Source organism: Bufo gargarizans, chromosome 6 (genome assembly GCF_014858855.1).
Source record: "Bufo gargarizans isolate SCDJY-AF-19 chromosome 6, ASM1485885v1, whole genome shotgun sequence".
NCBI lineage: Eukaryota > Metazoa > Chordata > Amphibia > Anura > Bufonidae > Bufo > Bufo gargarizans.
Window position 1 is genome coordinate 246359340 of NC_058085.1, and position 20244 is coordinate 246379583.

The following is a 20244-nucleotide window of genomic DNA, read 5'->3' on the forward strand; positions in this document are numbered from 1 at the left end:
AAAAATTGCCTGGTCCTTAAGGTGAAAATGAGGCCGGTCCCTAAGGGGTTAATAGTATGGCATTTTTGCATGCGGCAATGCCCATGATATTTATTTTTTATAATTATTTTGATTTTGGGGAAACGGGTTGATTTGACATAGTTTAAAAAAAATATATATATATATATATATATATATATATATATTCAAACTTTTTTTTTTTGTTACAGTTTCCCTAGGGAACTTGAACAAACAATCATTGGATTGCTTCTCTCATGGACCCCAATGCATTAGCATTGGTGTATATGAGTCTTACGCCGTGTTCTTATGGAGCCCTGCCATAGGCAGGATCTTCATGGGAACCTATGTGCGGCAGCCTTGGATCATTCAAGAGGACCGAGGCTGCTGCTGCACACACTATACGGCTCCCCCAGTCTCCGCTAGGGGGAGCTGGTGCATGCCCGAGAGTGCATGCTTCTGGGGTTTTTGTGCTCTCAGATTCCATCTGAGGGGTTAAATGTGTGCGATTAATGTTATTGACCCAGGTATCTACTGTTTAAAACAGCAGGCACCCAGAAGCAGCTATGACGCCGCTGTGCTCGCGTGCAGGCGCCGTCTTAAAAAACCTGCCCTGTGCTATGCATGTACGGTGCTGGTTGGGAAGGGGTTAATCACTATCATCCTGATCTCGGTTCTTCTGAACCTTCTTTTGGCAGAAAGGTTTTTACAGTTGGTGGTCCCACCCATAGTCTATAGACCACTGAGGCGCCATCTTTTTATTCTGTAGGGTTCCACTCCTGGTGGGATCCTCTCTTGCTGTTGTAAGGTCCAGAAAATCTGATTACCTTTAAGTGTAATTATCCTTTTTGGATGATTGTCACATTTAGTGATTGTCACATTTAGTGACAATCTGTGCTGAAGGCTCCAGAAGGAGCCTCCATTACAGATAAGAACAGATCTGAACATTCACAAATGTGTATGTGTCTTCTTTATGTGTGCACACAATTATGTAACATTGTGGCACTATACAGCAATGTCACACTGCCATAATATAATTTAAAATATAGGTGAGGCCCCAGCGAGAATTGAACTCGCGACCCCTGGTTTACAAGACCAGTGCTCTAACCACTGAGCTATGGAGCCAGTTATACCTTTCACTTTCTGACTGGTGAGTGTGACATCTACTGTCCATGCTTAGAAATGCAGGTAAGGCATAATTCTACCCATTCACAAGAACTAGTTACAGCTGCTCAAAGGAAACGTGTCAAGGGCAGCATTGATCAATGTGTTGTGATATACTCCAGCAAATACAACGTCCATTTCTGACCACAACCTTCCCTCCTTCAGTTTAGGGGCATGCACTTTCTAAGGAGGCGTATCCTTTCTGCTGCAGCTGGTTGCAGTTGAATGATGGAACTGAGCATGTACTGTATGTCATATTCTAGGTTCTTCAAAGTAGCCACCTTTTGCTTTGATTACTGTTTTGCACACTCTTGGCATTCTCCTGATGAGCTTCAAGAGATAGTCACCTGAAATGGTTTTCACTTCACAGGTGTGCCCTCTCAGGTTTAATAAGTGGGATTTCTTGCCTTATAAATGGGGTTGGGACCATCAGTTGCGTTGTGGAGAAGTCAGGTGGATACACAGCTGATAGTCCTACTGAATAGACTGTTAGAATTTGTATTATGGCAAGAAAAAAGCAGCTAAGTAAAGAAAAACGAATGGCCATCATTACTTTAAGAAATGAAGGTCAGTCAGTCCGAAAAATTGGGAAAACTTTGAAAGTGTCCCCAGGTGCAGTCACAAAAACCATCAAGTGCTACAAAGAAATTGGCTCACATGCGGACCGCCCCAGGAGGAGGATAAGTTCACCCGAGTCACCAGCCTCAGAAATCGCAGGTTAACAGCAGCTCAGATTACAATTTTTTTTTAGTTACATGCAATTCCTAAAGCATTCGGATACAGGTGATAGTTTAAAAAATGTAAAATATTTTCCATGGGATGTCCCCTTTATTGTCCTCAGAGCCAGAAGGAGCCAGTTTCAAGGGATGGAAAAGAAGCAGAGCAATACAAATGTTAATTCTCAGAGTCAGGTGTGTGTTACAAGCACAACATGGACTATGAAAGGGTCTCTAACTTTAATTAAACTTTTGATATGTCATAGGTACATATCAAAAGGACCCCAATTAATCACTAGAACGAGTGGATAGAAGCACTTGCTTAGCGATCTCTCCTTGCCGTGTGAGACTGGATTATAGACTTTCTATTGAGTCCATCTCACTTTCTGTCCTGCTGTGATGAGAGAGAATGTGCTAAGCAAGTGCTTCTCTCCCCTTGTTCTAGAGCTCGTTGGGGGTCTCAGTGCTCAGACCCCCACCAACCTAAACTTAGTATGTCCCTATGACATGTCAAAAGTTTAATGAAAGTACAGTGTCCCTCATGAAGTTAGGAAGACCAGAGTGGAACATTGTTCTTTGAAATATGGTCCTGGTTCAACTCAAAGAACGTAAAAAAAAGACCAACTTAAAAAGTTGCAAAAAGCTCTCCAGTGTTCACAATGTGGACAATATTTTCTAAGAAAGTCTCAACTTGAAGACTATGTAAGAATCCATGAATGTAAGAATCCATTTGAATGTGTAGACTGCACAAGTGTAGAAAAGGTTTGCTGAGAGTTGAAACCTAATTATTCACAGAAGGAACCATACTGGATGCAAACTAGCTGCATGTTTCCAGTGCACCCAAAAAAATTCAACTCGATCATCATTAATCCGATATATCGTAATGCACTCAAAGCTGAGACAGTGCAGCTTCTTGGATCTTGAGAAATGTCAACAAAATGACTCAGAAGAGGGCGGTAAAATGAATAATGCAGCAAAGAGTCCATCTGCAGGGAAAACAAGCTAGGTAAGTTTCTTATCATTGGTGCACTACTTGTAAGCAGTCATTTCTTTGGATAGCACTGCAAAGCTTAATACTAGATTTCAATATAAAGATTATAAAAGAAATAAAATACACTTTATGGAGCTAAGTTTTTGGCTCCATGCCTGTGTCTACACAACTGAATTTAGAATTCTGCTGAATGGTTGGTTAGAGTCGCAGCACCTTGTGTCTCGCAATACAACCACTTTCACTAATGTAGTAGTGTGACATCAATGGAATCTTACAGTGCCTTGAAAAGGTATTCATACTCCTTGAGCTTTATGTTACACCCACAAACTAAAATGTATTTTTATTGAGATTCTATATGATAGACCAACACAAAGTAACTAGTATGTGTGAAGTGAAAAGAAAATGATACATGGTTTTCAAAATGTTTAATAAATATCTGAAAAGTATGGCCTGCATTTGTATTCAGCTCCCTGTATTATAATACTTCTCAATAAAATCAATGCCTTCAGAGGTCACCTAATTAGTAAATAGAGTCCACCTGGGTGTAATAACTACAGCTGTTCTGTGAAGGCTTCAGAGGTTTGTTACTGAACATCATGAAAACCAAGGAACACATAAGACAGGTCATGGAAAAAGTTGTGGAAAAGTGTAAAGTAGTGTTAGGTTATAAAGATTATTCAAGCTCTGAGCATTTCACGGAGCACTATTCAATCCATCATCCGAAAATGGAAGAAGTATGGCACACCTGGAAGCCTACCACCTAAACTGACAGTCCAGACAAGGAGAGCACTGAGGTGCTGTCGTGGGGGAGGGAAAATTTTTGATTACACTTACCGGTAATTGGATTTTCCTGACCCCACGACAGCACCCATCTTTATTCCCTCGTGGGTTTTCCTTTGTGGATCCTGTTTTTGCATCCGGGTGTAGCAGTAAAAAAAATCTTACCTTTTTTATGTATTAACTTCATTCAGAGTCACTCTCATACTCTGTAAACCACTGAGGCGCTTTTTATTCTGTAGGGTTTCTCTCCCTGGGGGATCCTCTTTCTGTGTTGTTGTTATAAGGTCTGGAAAATCTGATTACTAGTAAGTGTAATCATCATTTTTCCACCAAATGTAACAATCAGAAGGAGCCTTCAGCACATATATGAACAGCACTTAACATTTACACATGTATGATATTTACAATTGAAACTGTGTATATACAGTATATGTGTTCTTCATATGTGCTCACATTAAATGATGTAACATACTGCACTGTAATACTGCTATAATATCAGTCAAAACATAGATCAGGCCCCAGCGAGAATTGAACTCGCGACCCCTGGTTTACAAGACCAGTGCTCTAACCACTGAGCTATGGAGCCAGTTACACCTTTTACTTTTTGACTGGTGAGTGTGACATCTACTGTCCATGCTTAGAAATGCAGGTAAGGCTACAAACAAAAACACTCCCTCAGAGGCGTCCTGGATGAAGCAGAACCTGTGGACAGGGGATTATATTCATATTTGGCATATGGTTTATATCAAAGCACATTCATGGGTTAGAATGACCCAGTCAAGGTCCAGCCCTAAATCCCATTTAAAATCTGTGGAAAGACTTGAAAATTGCTGTTCACAGACCCCATCCATTCTGACTGAGCTTGAGCTATTTTGCAAAGAAGAATGGGCAAAAATGTCAGCCTCTAGATGTGCAAAGCTGGTAGAGACATGGCCGTAATAATTACAGTGAAAGGTGGTCCTACAAAGTAATGACTCATGGGGGCTGAATACAAACGCACATCACACTTTCCAGATTTTATGTATAAAAAAATTCGAAAACCATATATCATTTTCTTTTCACTTCACACATACCGTATTTTTCGCCCCATAAGACGCACTTTTTCTTCCCCCAAAACGGGGGAGAAATGCCCCTGCGTCTTATGGGGCGAATGCTTGCCGTTTTTTACATCGCAAGCTGCGATGTAGATGCGAGCGGGGACTCGGGGAGGGACTGGGAGGAGGAGCTGGGGGCCGGCAATAGCGGCGGGGCGGTGCAGTCAGTGTGGTATCCCCGCCCCGCCGCTCCGGTATAGTAATTTAAGATGTGATAATCATTTATTGGTTATTAAACATGCCCCCTCAGTCGTATTACTACCTTATATCCTAATCGCATCTGTAGAATTCATGCAGGCCGGGCGGGCAGCAGCAAGTCTTGTCATGTGCCTGCGCCGCCTACTTTATGAATGAAGCAGGCGGCGCAGGCAAGTGACGTCACTGAGGGACGCGCCGGCCGCCCGCATGGCCTGCCTGAATTCTACAGATGCGATTAGGATATAAGGTAGTAATAGGACTGAGGGGGCATGTTTAATAACCAATAAATCAATATAACATCTTATATTTGTAACAGTGTCCGTCATCCACAGATCCCCCTGTAACAGTGTCCGTCATCCACAGATCCCCCTGTAACAGTGTCCGTCATCCACAGATCCCCCTGTAACAGTGTCCGTCATCCACAGATCCCCCCCGTAACAGTGTCCGTCATCCACAGATCCCCCCCGTAACAGTGTCCGTCATCCACAGATCCCCCCCATAACAGTGTCCGTCATCCACAGATCCCCCCCATAACAGTGTCCGTCATCCACAGATCCCCAGTAATAGTGCCATCCACAGACCACCATTAGTTCCAAACCCACCAAACACACAGCACACCTTTTTGGTTAAAAAAATTTTTTTTCTTATTTTCCTCCCCAAAAACCCAGGTGCGTCTTATGGGCCGGTGCGTCTTATAGGGCGAAAAATACGGTACTTTGTGTTGGCTTAGCACATAAAATCCCCCCAAAATACATTTGGGTGTAATGTGAAAAAACGTAGAACAGTTCAAGGGGTATGAATGGTTTCTCAAGGCACTGTACATTGCTATGTAGCCCTGGCCTTAAAACTGTTTTAACTCTTCATTTTTTTGTTTTGTTCTTCCAGCCTGCTGCCCCGGCTCCCTGTGTTAAGCCTCGTTCACACATCCGTGCCCGTGCTCAAATCCGTGAGAAGGTGGTCAGTGATGCATCCGTGAAGCTATCCATGTTGGGTCCGTGTGTCCGTTTTGTGCTGTCCGTGTGCCATCCATGTTTCACTGACCCTGCACAGCTGAAAAATAATTTTCAAAGCATCTCTTCCTAATGGTCCGTGAAACATTTCACGGACCCATAGACTATAATGGGCGTAATGGATCAGTGAACAGACAAAATAGAGCATGCATCCGTGCTAAAAACACGGACACGCAGACCGTGCTAAAACACTTAATACACAATGTGTATTCTGGACCTTAGCACTGCCTCATAGACTGTGAGGCTAAACGACGGGACACAGGAGCCAAAAGTGCTTGTCCTCGCCGTTCAACACCGGCACTCCCCGCGGACCAGTACCAGATGATCTGTGGCCCAGTGGTAGAGGAACATGCTGTAACAAGAAAGGTCTAATGCGGCAGTTGAGGACAACTTAAAGGGGTTGCCCAATCCTTTAAATGTGATGGCCTCTTCTCAGGATAGGCCATCACTATCTGATTGGAGGGGGTTGTCTGACATCCCACACTCTCACGGTCAGCGTTCTGCAGACGCTCTGACACCAGAACTACACAGCTCCGTCCATTGTGGATTGGTTACTGCAGTGCTGCTTCCACTGAAGTGAATGAATTCTATTCTGTTCTGTCTTAGGAGCTGAAAAATGGAATTTAACATGTGACAGATCCGTCACCCAATCAGACATCAATGCTTTGTGTGTTATAATGGGGTCCATCGCATGCGTTGCATGCTGCATTAAATGTGACAATCTGTGCTGAATGCTCCAGAAGGAGCTTCCATTACAGATATGATCAGAGCTTAAAAGATACTGTCATATTTTTATTTGCTAGTATATTAGAGCTAGGCATGTATACCCGAGTTAGTCTGTCAATGATTGCCAAAAGATCTGTAATTACATTATAATAACAGTTTTCATTAATGTCTCCTGTCCCTTTACGCTGCCTTAAAAGACCGTTGCTATGGCTTATCTGTCTCCGGATAGGAAGACAGAGGGGCGGTCCTTCACACTGCATACCTGCATTATGGCTTCAGAGTGAGGAGGCGTGTCTCTCAGTAATCCAATCTGATTGGCTGGCAGGAAGCTGGTGGCTACAACAAGTTTGTATGTGACCTGAAGGAATGCAGTTTTGGCCTCAGAGAACTGGCAGAGGAGCCATCTTGAGAAGATCCTCATAATGTAGGATTCAAAACAGCCATAACTAAGGGGAAAACTCAAGGAAAACTGTTGTAAGTGAAGAAACTAAAGATTGCTTTATGCATAATGCTGCTAAAGCAGTAACATATGCTAAGGCCTCTTTCACACTTGCGTTGTCCGGATCCATTTGCCGGAATTACACGCTGGATCCGGAAAAACGCAAGTGAACTGAAAGCATTTGAAGACGGATCCGTCTTCAAAATGCGTTCAGTGTTACTATGGCACCCAGGACGCTATTAAAGTCCTGGCTGCCATAGTAGTAGTGGGGAGCGGGGGAGAAGTATACTTACAGTCCGTGCGGCTCCCGGGGCGCTCCAGAATGACATCAGAGCGCCCCATGCGCATGGATGACGTGCCATGCGATCACGTCATCCATGTGCGTGGGGCACCCTGACGTCACTCTGGAGCGCCCGGGGAGCCGCACGGACGGTAAGTATACTGCTCCCCCGCTCCCCACTACACTTTACCATGGCTGCCAGGACTTTAGCGTCCCGGCAGCCATGGTAACCATTCAGAAAAAGCTAAAGGTCGGATCCGGCAATGCGCCGAAACGACGTTTAGCTTAAGGCCGGATCCGGATCAATGCCTTTCAATGGGCATTAATTCCGGATCCGGCCTTGCGGCAAGTCTTCAGGATTTTTCATGCTGCGGTATTTTCTCCGGCCAAAAAACGTTCCGGTCCTGAACTGAAGACATCCTGATTCATCCTGAACGGATTTCTCTCCATTCAGAATGATAATCCTGATCAGTATTCTTCCGGCATAGAGCCCCGACGACGGAACTCTATGCCGGAAGAAAAGAACACAGATGTGAAAGAGCCCTAAAATAGATGTTTTTATGAAAATATGACAGTTATCCTTTATCATTCACAAATGTGTGAAACGTGTCTTCTTTATCTAACATTGTGGCACTATACAGCAATGTTACACTGCCATAATATAATTCAAAATATAGGTGAGGCCCCAGTGAGAATTGAACTCACGACCCCTGGTTTACAAGACCAGTGCTCTAACCACTGAGCTATGGAGCCAGTTATACATTTTACTTTGTGACTGGTGAGTGTGACATCTACTGTCCATGCTGAGAAATAGAGGCACAATTACATCCATTTACAAGAAGCATTTGCAAATTACAGCTGCCCAGGGGAAATATATCAAGGGCAGCACTGATCCATGTGCAAATACAATGTCATGGACAGGATGTGAAACTGGTTGAGCTAGTGGTGATGGCTATTGCTGTTGCCTTGCTTTGGTTGAAGTATACTTTACCCTGATACTGTCTTCGTTGTTCCGCTTATCTGTTTATATATACGTGCACCATTTGTATCCTAACGTGGGCATGTTTCTATGATTATGATTTTAGATTGATTATTTACAATTTATTTAGGTTTTTTTGTGTTCAAATCTTAAATGCATCTAGTAAAAGTAAAATTTTAGGGGTATTTCTCTTCTGTGATTTTTCTGGATTGTTCCCCTGCTTTATTTATCCTTATTTTCTGTGAGCAGTCTTCATTCAGAACAGTGAGGTTCAGAAAACTCAGGAGAGACATTAATAAACAATTCACCATGCAACAAAAAAAAACTTTTCGTCTTCTACTGGGCAAAAAACATTTGTCCTTTACTAAATCGAGTGTGCAGATACAAATCCGAAGTCAGAATTGTTGTAACACGTCACTAAATTTTGCTATGCATAAGTATGCCTACATGAATTAAGCACTTGGAAAGCATTGAATAATTTTGAACAGAACTAGTTTTACTCCAACAACTACCTGATCTACATCAAAATTTGCGTAGTAAACAGTGTATGAAAATGTAATGGAATAACATTTCAAAAAGTCTTGTTTTTCAGTTTAAGTCTTACTTGAGCAAGGCCCAGTACTGTTAAAAGGGCTTCAGGCACCTGCTTTTGCGTTTGTGAACGGTCATATTTTCCCGTTGCAAAAACCAGCAGTAGTCCCCCATCATGTTGGGATTCCAGCGGCCTTGATGCCTGTTCTCCATGTAGAAATATCTTTATGGAACCGCTCTCCATGTTCGTCACTTATGTGTCCCAAATTGTGATAAATCTCTTTTTTATGAGAAATGGGTTGTAAGCAAAGATATACAAAATGGGAAAACCAAAGGTAAGTCATGAACATCTAAATGTTAGGTCGTCGGTTGTGCAACGTTTACATGATGTTAAGTACAAGTACAACAATTGAAAAGATAAGTACAATTTTGATGGAAAGGCAGGTCACTTGGAGATATACTAAGCAAACCAAGCGGCGACCGTGTATAATGCGAGTGCTACTTGACATGTGATGATCCATGGCCAAAGGTAAAACATGAGAAGAGAAAACTGAAGGACTTTGAGAGGGGGATCTGTGTTTGACCTCGTTCCCAGGGCGGCTTTGCTAGCTGGGAGGCTCCCTGCTCCTAGGTCTGCCTTGAGCGCTGAGCTGATCACTCGGTGCTCGACACATCACCCTCAGACCCCACTATAAATACAGCCAGCCTGCTGGCCACAGGTTGCCTGTTAATTCTAGGTTCCTGGCTATTTTTTGGACTACTGAATACTACCTGATCCATTTTCCTGACGATCCTTTGCCTGCTCCTCCTGTACTGCGCATCTCTCCTGGTATCCTGACCCCGGCTTCCACCTGACGATTCTTTGCGGACTCCTGTTGTACTTCGTTTCTCTCCTGGTATTTGACCTCAGCTTTTCCTGACTATTCTCTGCTCATTCCTTAGTACTGCGTAGCTCTCTAGGTATTTTCCCGGTCCGTTCACGTTCCGTTATTTGTCTTGTCTGTCTTCCCAGCACATATCCTAAGTTAGGGACTGCCGTTTAGTTGTCTCCTGTCATTAGGACTTGCGAGGCAAGTAGGCAGGGCCAGGGGTGAGGGTGGACCGCAGTGGTCACCATCCTCCCCCCTGTGTGTACTGTACGTGACTGTCACACAAGGGCTATGAGTTCCCCTCGAATCACTGATTTTTGGGCTTCCCACAAGATAGAGGGGATATTTGAGGGGTGGAGTTAAACTTAAAGTATTCCAGTAAGGAGCCCCTGAAAAAATCTATCTGAGACAGATCCGCAATAAATGTCTCATTGAGACGCCAGTTCCATTCCCTCTGGGGGAGGTTACCCAAGGTCATGGCAAGAAAGATTGGGGCATGGTCGGACAGCGTTATATTCCCTATCTTTGCTGATTTTATAGCATTTAGGTGGGGGAATGATGGGAAAAGGTTGTCTAATCTATGATAAGTGGTACTAGTATGTGAAAAGAAAGTATAATCTAGTGTGGAAGGATTTAAAGTCCTTTATACATCTGTTACTTGTAGGTCATTTAGAGCCCTCCCGAGTCTGCCCAGCAGTTTATAAGAGATGCGAGAACATTTAGTAGACGAGTCCAGTGTGGGTTCCAAAGGGAGGTTAAAGTCTCTGCCCAGTATAATAATTCCTTCCTTAATAGAGGAGAGCATTTTGAGAGTTTGAATGAGCCAAAAGTTTGCAAGCGTGACTTGGGTAGCTGCAATTGTACCCTTGACAAAAATGTATCCGCCTTCAGGATCAACTATAACCGCTGTGTGTTTAAAGGGGATTTGTTTATGAATCGCTATGCTAACGCCTCTGCTGGCAAAGGAATATGTGCTATGGAAAGAGTGGGAATATTGTTTGGAAGGGAGGTGTGGTACCTTGTCTGTCTTGAAATGTGATTCCTAAATGAACACGATTGCAGCTTTGTCTTTGCGGAGAAGTGAGATGACTTGTGAGCGCTTGCGTGGCTCATTCAGACCTCTAGCGTTCAGTGATGCAACTACAACAGATGCCATATTGGAATACAAAGGTAATGATAATCAATACATATGCCCAACACAGGTGAGGAGAGCAAAGGAAGAGGGAGAAAAGGACAATACAAATAGGAAAACGAAGACATTTGAATATGAAAATAAAATGCATGGTAAAAGACTATGAGTCGGGTAGCTTGGGGAGGGGAATACTCTAACAAACACCTGTAAGGCGGAGAAACATCTACAGCATTGGTCAGGTAAGATATCTTCACAGGTAGGGGGACTTGTAGAGCTCCCGAGGGCCAAAGAAGAGCCATCACGGGGGTGAAAGCAAAACGGAATCTCAGATTGGCCACAACCCCAGCATAACATAAACCTGGTATAACATTATTAAAACAAGTTTATTTAATGTATTAAAAACCCATACAACTTAAAAAACAAAAACAAACATTTTTTCTATGAAAAATTATCCAGCCGATCGCTTTTAGTCTGATCATAATGAAGCAATGGCCTTAACTGGGGTGTGGCAACATTGCCAACACACTCATAGAGGTGATGATCGCTTCATTGTGATACGCAAGCCCCTTCACCACAACAAGGTACCGATCACGAAGGGGAATTGACACATGTATGTGCCTTTTGTTTTGTTTTTGCAGCCACAGTGCAGCACTAGAGGCCAGAAAAATTTGGTATTGTTGCAGCCGCTGTTGTAGAAAAATTGATGTTTTCCAGGCAGAAAGGTGACTAAAACATTGCAGCTTGAACCCTAGTTGGTGGCGGAGAATTCACAAAAGTCATCCGGTATGCAAACATTAAATACAGCAGCGTGGGGACCATTTTGAGGCCAAGGCATGTCATCAGGCCTTTTGTTAGTCAAACGTATTCCCCACTGTCAGTCCCTTCAGGATCCATGCCTCATTCATCTTAATGAAGGTGAGGTAATCAACACTTTTTTGATCGAGGCGACTTCTTTTGTCAGTGACAATGCCTGCTGCTGCACTGAAGGTCCATTCTGACAGGACATTTGAAGCGGGGCAGGCCAGAAGTTCTAAACTGGTATAGTTCAGGCCACAGGTCAATCCTGCACACCCAGTAGTCAAGGGGTTCATAGCTCCTCAGAGTGTCGATATCTGCAGTTAAGGGGAGGTAGTCTGCTACCTGTCGGTCGAGTCGTTCTCTAAGGCTGGATCCCGAAGGGCTGTGGCGATGTGTAGGACTGAAAAAGCTCTGCATGTCCTCCATCAACAACACATCTGTAAAGCGTCCTGTCCTTGCCGCTGTGGTCGTGGTAGGAGGAGGATTACTTTCACCTCTTCCCCTGTTAGATTCCCGTTGTGCTGTGACATCCCCCTTATAAGCTGTGTAAAGCATATTTTTTAGTTTGGTTTTGAACTGTTGCATCCTTTCTGACTTCCGGTAATTTGGTAACATTTTCGCCACTTTCTGCTTATACCGGGGGTCTAGTAGCGTGGCCACCCAGTACAGGTCGTTCTCCTTCATCCTTTTTATATGAGGGTCCCTCAACAGACATGACAGCATGAAAAACCCCATTTGCACAAGGTTGGATGCCAAGCTACTCATTTCCCGTTCCTCCTCCTCACTGATGTCATTGATGGTCTGTTCTTCCCCCCAGCCATGTACAACACCACGGGTCCCAGATAGGTGACAACGAGCACCCTGGGATGCCTGCTGTGGTTGGTCTTCCTCCTCCTCAAAGCCACATTCCTCCTCTGACTTCTCTTCCTCATACTCCTCTTGCAGCGTTGCCGCAGGTCCGGCAAGAGATGATGACAAGGCTGTTTCTGGTGTTGGTGATGACCACAACTCTTCCTCTTCACGCTCATCTACAGCCTGATCCAGCACTCTTCGCAGGGCACGCTCCAGGAAGAAAACAAATGGGATGAGGTCGCTGATGGTGCCTTCGGTGCGACTGACTAGGTTTGTCACCTCCTCAAAAGGACGCATGAGCCTACAGGCATCGCGCATGAGCGTCCAGTAACGTGGCAAAAAAATTCCCAGCTCCGCAGAGGCTGTCCTAGCACCCCGGTCATACAAATACTCGTTGACGGCTTTTTCTTGTTGGAGCAGGCGGTCGAACAGTAGGAGTGTTGAATTCCAACGTGTCGGGCTGTCGCAAATCAAGCGCCTTACTGGCATGTTGTTTCGGCGCTGAATGTCTGAAAAGTGCGCCATGGCCGTGTAGGAACGCCTGAAATGGCCACACACCTTCCTGGCCTGCTTGAGGACGTCCTGTAAGCCTGGGTACTTAGACACAAAGCGTTGTACGATGAGATTCAACACATGTGCCATGCACGGCACATGTGACAACTTGCCCAAATTCAATGCCGCCAACAAATTGCTTCCATTGTCACACACCATTTTGCCGATCTCCAGTTGGTGCGGGGTCAGCCACTGATCCACCTGTGCGTTCAGGGCGGACAGGAGTGCTGGTCCAGTGTGGCTCTCTGCTTTCAGGCAAGTCAACCCCAAGACAGCGTGACACTTTCATATCCGGGATGTGGAATAGCCCCTGGGAAGCTGGGGGGATTCAGTTGATGTGCAGCCAGACGCCACAGCAGAAGAGGACTCAGCCGAGGAGGTTATGGAAGAGGATGGAGTAGGAGGAGTAGAGGAGGTGGCAGTAGGCCTGCCTGCAAGTCGTGGCAGTGTCACCAACTCCGCTGCAGAGCCACGCATTCCATGCTTGGCAGCCGTCAGCAGGTTGACCCAATGCGCAGTGTAGGTGATATACCTGCCCTGACCGTGCTTTGCCGACCAGGTATCAGTGGTCAGATGGACCCTAGCCCCAACACTGTATGCCAGAGATGCCATGACTTCCTTTTCAATCACTGAGTAGAGGTTTGGGATTGCCTTATTTGAAAAAAAAAAAGGAAGCAGCAGCGGGTACAACATCATCATCATCATCACACTGTACGTCCATGTGTGAAATGCTGCCTGACTGAGACATATCCCTGTTATCTACATCCCCTGGCAATAATGGTTGCGCATCACTAATTTCATACAACTGATGTGTAAATAACTCCTCTGAGGGATCAAGTGAAGCGGCTGTGGTGGTAGTGGTGGTGGTGGCAGCGGGCGGGAGAGTGGTAACTTGAGAGCAGGTGACCAAAGCTGAGCTGGAGGAGGATGGTGCGTCAAGGTTCTTAGCGGAAGCTGTTGAAGATTGGGTGTCCTGTGTAAGCCAGTCAACTATTTTCTCTGAATTTTTTGGGTCCAGGGTACGTGGCCTCTGAACACTGGGCATTATTCCAGGGCCAGTGGAAATCACAGCACCACGACGGCCCCTGCGGGGTGGCCTGCCTCTCATTTTTTTTTTTATGTGAAGTGGTACTATGCGTGCAAGGTACTGTGCCAACCTATATAAGTGGTGGGCAGTGGGCACAGTACAGTCTGTGTGGGCCTGACACACACAGGCTTGCAAATGTGATTATGAAAATATTAAATAGAATTTTTCTTTATCTGCAAGGTATTTTCTGTCACACTCTGTATGAATGGTGTGCTGTCTGTGACTGAGCCTGCAGCCTCTCACACACGGGCAGCCAGGCAACTGCAATATATATATATATATATATATATATATATTAAAAAAAAGCACACTGATGTACCAGCCCTGAAGAGGGCTTTTTGGGGTGCTGTCTGGATGCTGTCCTTACAGTAGATGAGTCTGTGGACACAGAACAATGCCCTAGCTAACGCTTTCCCTATTGAATCAGCAGCAGCAGTACTCTCCCTCCTCTCACTGTGAATGCAGCTTCCGAATGAATCGAAAATGGATGCTGTCCAGGAGGTGGGAGGGTCTGGGAGGGAGGGTCTGCTGCTGATTGGCTGGAATGTGTCTGCTGACTGTGAGGTACAGGGTCAAAGTTTACTCAATGATGATGTATAGGGGGCGGACCGAACATCGCATATGTTCGCCCGCAGCGGCGAACGCGAACAAGTTATGTTTGCCGGGAACTATTCGCCGGCGAATAGTTCGGGACATCACTAATCAGGATTTCTTCAGTTCAGTCTTTTTGCCTTTTCAGGACGGAGATAATACGGAGATAATACCGCATGATCCTGATCCGTCTGATAAATGCCATCAGATTGCATGTTTTGACGGATCCGGCAGGCAGTTCCTCTGCCATAAGTGTGAAAGTAGCCTTAGGCTACATGCACACGACCGTGTGCCCTCTGTGGCTGTATTGCGGCCCGCATACAGCGTGTCCGCAATACACGGGCACCGTCCGTGTGCATTCTACATCACGGATCGTGGACTTGAATGGGTCCGCAATCAGAGATGCGGAACGGAGGCACAGATCGGAACCCCACGGAAGCACTACGGAGTGCTTCCATGGTGTTTCTGGCCATGTCTCCACACTGCAAAAAAGTAGTGCATGCACTACTTTTTTGCGGTGCGGACCGTCGGATGCGGATAATGGACCCCGTTCAAGTGAATGGTTCCAGCATGCGGCTGCCCCACGGCCTGTGCCTGTGGACTGCGGACCGCAATTTGCGGTCCGCAGCACGGGCACGGAGCCCTAACGTCCGTGTGCATATAGCCTTAGGCAGACATTTGCTCTGATATTTCTTGTGCTGAAGGGGCTTAAACTACCTACAAAACAGTCACTGAAGCAGATGTACGGAAGATTCGCTCTTCAAGGTATCCAGCAGATCTTCTGGCCAGCTTGATTACCAGATCTCTCCCACAGAGTCTGGGACTCTCACGCTCAGCAGCCAAAAACCACCTTGTGTGAACTACAGGTAGGGTTGGCACCCAGCCGGTAACTCACCGGCCAAGCCGGTAATTTAGTGCCGATGCCGGTAATTTTTTTCCATGTGCAAAAATAATTGCCTAGTGCTTCCATTGTTGAGCGCTCATTAGTACTGCCTTTACCTCCCGCCCCTCCCCACTTAAAAAACCTCACCTCCTCAATTTGATGGCGCCGTTGTGAACACTCGCTGCTCCCTGGAAGCTCAGGACAGGACCTGGCAGACATCATCGCGCTGGAGCGCAGGTCCTGAGCTTCGAGTGTTAACAGCAGTGCAAACACATAGATGAGGTGTGTTCTTTTTTTTGCAGAAGCAGAGAAGAGGGCACTAATGAGGGCCTTATTCTTACTGGGGGGCACTAATGGGGGCATTACTATTACTGGTTGGTGCTAATTGGGGCATTGCTATTATTGATAGGCACTAATGGGGGCATTACTAATTCTGGGGGGTGCTAAAGGGGGCATTACTATTACTGGGGGACACTAATGGGCACATTACTATTACTGGGGATATCAATATTACTAGGAGGCACTAATGGGGGCATTACTATTACTGGGGGACACTAATGGGGGGCATTATTAATTCGGGGGGCATTACTTATTCTGCGGACCTGATCAATTCTGGGGCACACTAATGGGGACATTACTATTACTGGGGGACACTAATGGGGGCATTATTAATTCTGGGGTGCACTAATGGGGGCATTACTTATACAGTACTGCGGGTCTGATCAATTCTGGGGCACACTAATGGGGACATTACTATTACTGGGGTGCACTTATGGGGTCATTACTATTAATGGGAGCACTATTAATTATGGGGGGGGGGGCTAATGGGGACATTACTATTACTGAGGATATTAAAATTACTGGGAGGCACTAATGGGTGCATTTATATTACTGGGAGTCACAGTATGAAAGCGATTTAACACCCCTTGTTAAACCACGCCCCCCCCCCCATCCACACACCCCTTTGGGGTGTGGCTTAACTTGGCCAATATGTTTTGTTGGGAAAGATGGCATCCCTAACTACAAATCAAGGTTGAAAGAGCTTGGAATGACGTACCACAGGAGGATCTCCAGCAATAACGTGTATAGGTGCCACCGATGAATGAGCAAACGTTGACCTAAATCATTATTTCTGGGCAGCAGATCATGCTGTATAAACAGCGATCAACAAACAATGAATGTGTATGGGGACGAGCAATTACTGTAGCAATCGCTCTTCCCCACACTGCAGAGGTGACTGCTGCATGTAAAAGCAGCTCTCATCCCCTGCAATGAGCAGGCAGTCCTCAGGAACGAGCGAGCGGTTCCTAATAATTGCCTGCTGTGTAGGCCCATATAGAGAGGCCTTTAGACTTATCAATGGCTTAGGTCAGGACAGAATCTTGTGCCAAAATGTTGCTAAAATTATGAGGTAAACTGCAGCATTTTAGGAAACGCCCCTTTTTCGTAAGCCACACCCCTTCACTGAGAGAGACACATCATGACATAATGTTGTGCAAGAAATGCACCAAATTTTGTAAAAACATTTTACACCACATTCTAGGCACATTCATCTTAGTAGGGTACATTCACGTCACTGTATAATTTTATCTGCATCTGTTCCGCATTTTGCGGAATAGATGCGGATCCATTCATTTATATGGGTGAAAATGTGCAGACAACGTTCAGTATGTTGTCCGCATCCTTGTTTCCGCATTTCTAGTCCACAAAAATATGAAGCTTGTACTACTATTGTCCGCAGCCCCATTCAAGAAAATGGATCCGCAAATTGCGGATGACATACGGAATGGTTTCCATATGTCATCCGTTTTTTGCAGATCCGTTTCCGTATATTTTAAGGCCTTTATAATTCATTTTTTTTCCTCTCTCTTTTTTTTCCTTCCGTTTTTTGCGGACGGTAAAAAAAAAAAATGGAAGACATACGGAACACAAACGGAAGTAATTTGGCCGCAAAATGCGGACACCCGGTTCCGTTATTTGCGGACCGCAAAACGGAAAGGATTACACATGGTCGTGTGAATGTATGTGATCCACTGTTTTCATCTCTTTCTACACAGGCCGCATTGTCTCCTGGTACAGGCAGCAATGGAGTCCAGCCGCAGCATGGCAAACATGCAGGCATGTTTGCCATGCTGCGGTCACATCTCCTGCCCGTCCCCATTAGGCCTCTTGCACACAAACATTTTTTTTTCGTTTACGTTCCGTATACGGAACCATTTATTTCAATGGATCCGCAAAACAAACGGAAGGTACTCCATATGCTTTCCGCTTCCGTATAAAGATAGGACATGTCCTATTATTGTCCGCATAACAGACAAGGATAGTACTGTTCTATCAGGGGCCAGCTGTTCCGTTCCGCATAAAATGCAATGCACATGGATGCCATCTGTATTTTTTGCGGATCTGTTTTTTGAGGACCACAAAATACTGAAAAAGCCATACGGTCGTGTGCAAGAGGCCTTATAGTAGTGGCAGTATTACCAGGTAGATCATTGCTAACTGGCGCTCATACGAACGCTTGTTAGCGATAATCTGAACGATAGGGCCTTAAGCTTCGCATATTGATTTTTGTCTTACCCTGGGTTCAGACCTGAGCGTCCTGAAACGAGCGCTCTGTATGCGCGATTGTACCGGCGTTTACAATCGCGCATACAGAGACAAGCGAACACACATTGTCGCGCGTTCCCGCTGAAGTCTATGTACGGGAACGCGCGACAAACGCCCAAAAAAAAGCTGGGAAGCATTGGTTTCTCCTTGTTGAGCGTTTTACAGCACGTAGGAACGCGCTGTAAAACACTCAGGTGTGAACTTAGGGTTATCAGGGGCTTGGGCTGTGGTCTTTGGAGTTACTTATCCATTGACGCTCCTTATGAGCTCTGTGTAGTTTAAGTGTTTTTAACTTCTTGGTTTTTGTCTCGGATGTTTTAAGGATTTCTGGCTTGTTGTGCTCCGTTTTCTCATGTATGCTGTAGTTTGCTGCTATATAGAAAACTGGCATACCCCTTTAAGACCTCCAGACTGCAAACGGGCAAAATCTAAACATTTTTCATGTTATCAAGGCCAATATTGGCCTGCTTAACATGGAGTTAAAGGGGTATTCTGGTTATAAGGGGATAAATATTAGATGTGTAGGGTCTGACTGCTGGGACATTCAGTGATGCAATTCAAAGGTGAGATCTGAAGAAAATCCGCAAGTAAGCACACGAGCATGTTCTTTGTCTCCATCAGATCCTCATATATTTTGTGGGTCAGATGCAGACCCATTCACTTCAGTGTGTGCTGACCGCATCCGAACATGTACTATTCTTGTCCATAATAGGACATTTCTATAGACGGCAAGACGTTCCGTTCCGCAAACAGATGGACAGTCTCCAACAGGCACTCCTGAGTTATGGTATCTCCTCACGATACAGTAAAGCTTGGTTAGGGTACTTTCACACTAGCGTTATTCTTTTCCGGTATTGAAATCCGGTTAAGGGTCTCAATACCGGAAAAAAACGCATCAGTTTTGTCCTAATGCATTCTGAATGGAAAGCAATCCGTTCAGTATGCATCAGGATGTCTTCAGTTCTGTCCCTTGTATGGTATTTGACTGGACAAAATACCGCAGCTAAAATCCCGGAACAATACCGCACTTGCCAGATCCAGCATTCATTTCCATAGAGATGTATTAATACCGGATCCGGTACCAAGTGTTCCAGAAATTGTCGCATCACTGATTCCAGTTTTCTGCTCTGTGCATGCTCCGGGATATAGGAGGAGCTGATTTCGCTTTTGATTTTTTTAATTTTTTTTATACCGGATCCGTTATTCAAGATGATACCGGATGAGACGGATCCGACATTTCACTGGATCCATCTAACAGATTCGGAAAAAAAGGATATCAGTCAAAGGAACTGCCTGCCGGATTCTAACAACGCTAGTCGCTTCTGTGAAATGGAGCGGTGGAATGACAGGCACACTACCACTCCATTCTCAGAGGGGACTCTCCCCTACTACATGGTTTCCAACAGTCCCAAATTTGCTCGGCTGTCTATAATCTTTGGGGGAAATTGATCAAAACTGGTGTGACGGCAAACTGCTTTAAGTAAGAAGACCCTATGTTGCAAGTTACATCCACAGATTTTTTTTAAAATGGGTGTAAAGGTAAACTTTTTAGTTGCCCATAGCAACCAATTAGATTCCACCTTTCATTTTCCAAAGGAGCTCTGGAAAATGAAAGGTGGAATCCGATTGGTTGCTATGGGCAACTAAAAAAAGTTTACCATTAGGCTACTTTCACACTGGCGTTTTGGCTTTCCGTTTGTGAGATCCGTTCAGGGCTCTAACACGCGGTCCAAAACGGATCAGTTTATGCATTCTGAATGGAAACGTATCCGCTCAGAATACATCAGTTTGCCTCCGATCAGTCTCCATTCCGATCTGGAGGTGGACACCAAAACGCTGCCGTTTTAGTGTCTGTCTAACGAAACTGAGCCAAACGGATCCGTCCTGACACACAATGTAAGTCGATAGGGACGGTTTTCTATGACACAATCTGGCACAATAGCAAACAGATCCGTCATCTATTGACTT

At 45.1% G+C, this 20244-nt stretch overlaps 1 protein-coding gene and 3 non-coding genes across 4 annotated transcripts in view; 1 reads left to right on the forward strand and 3 right to left on the reverse strand.

The window, feature by feature from the left end:
- Nucleotides 1-5949, forward strand: part of LOC122941043 (gastrula zinc finger protein XlCGF66.1-like) — a 31473-nt gene extending 25524 nt beyond the window's left edge. The window contains exon 6 of the mRNA XM_044298032.1: nucleotides 5826-5949. Coding sequence (XP_044153967.1) covers nucleotides 5826-5851 — 26 coding nt within the window. The 3' untranslated portion in view covers nucleotides 5852-5949. The remainder of the gene's footprint in view (nucleotides 1-5825) is intronic.
- TRNAT-UGU lies at nucleotides 1050-1122 on the reverse strand. The gene has a single exon. It is a non-coding gene; the product is annotated as a tRNA-Thr (tRNA).
- TRNAT-UGU lies at nucleotides 4162-4234 on the reverse strand. Its single transcript has one exon. It is a non-coding gene; the product is annotated as a tRNA-Thr (tRNA).
- Nucleotides 5950-8075: 2126 nt separating the features above from the next.
- Nucleotides 8076-8148, reverse strand: TRNAT-UGU. Its single transcript has one exon. It is a non-coding gene; the product is annotated as a tRNA-Thr (tRNA).
- Nucleotides 8149-20244: the final 12096 nt, after the last annotated feature.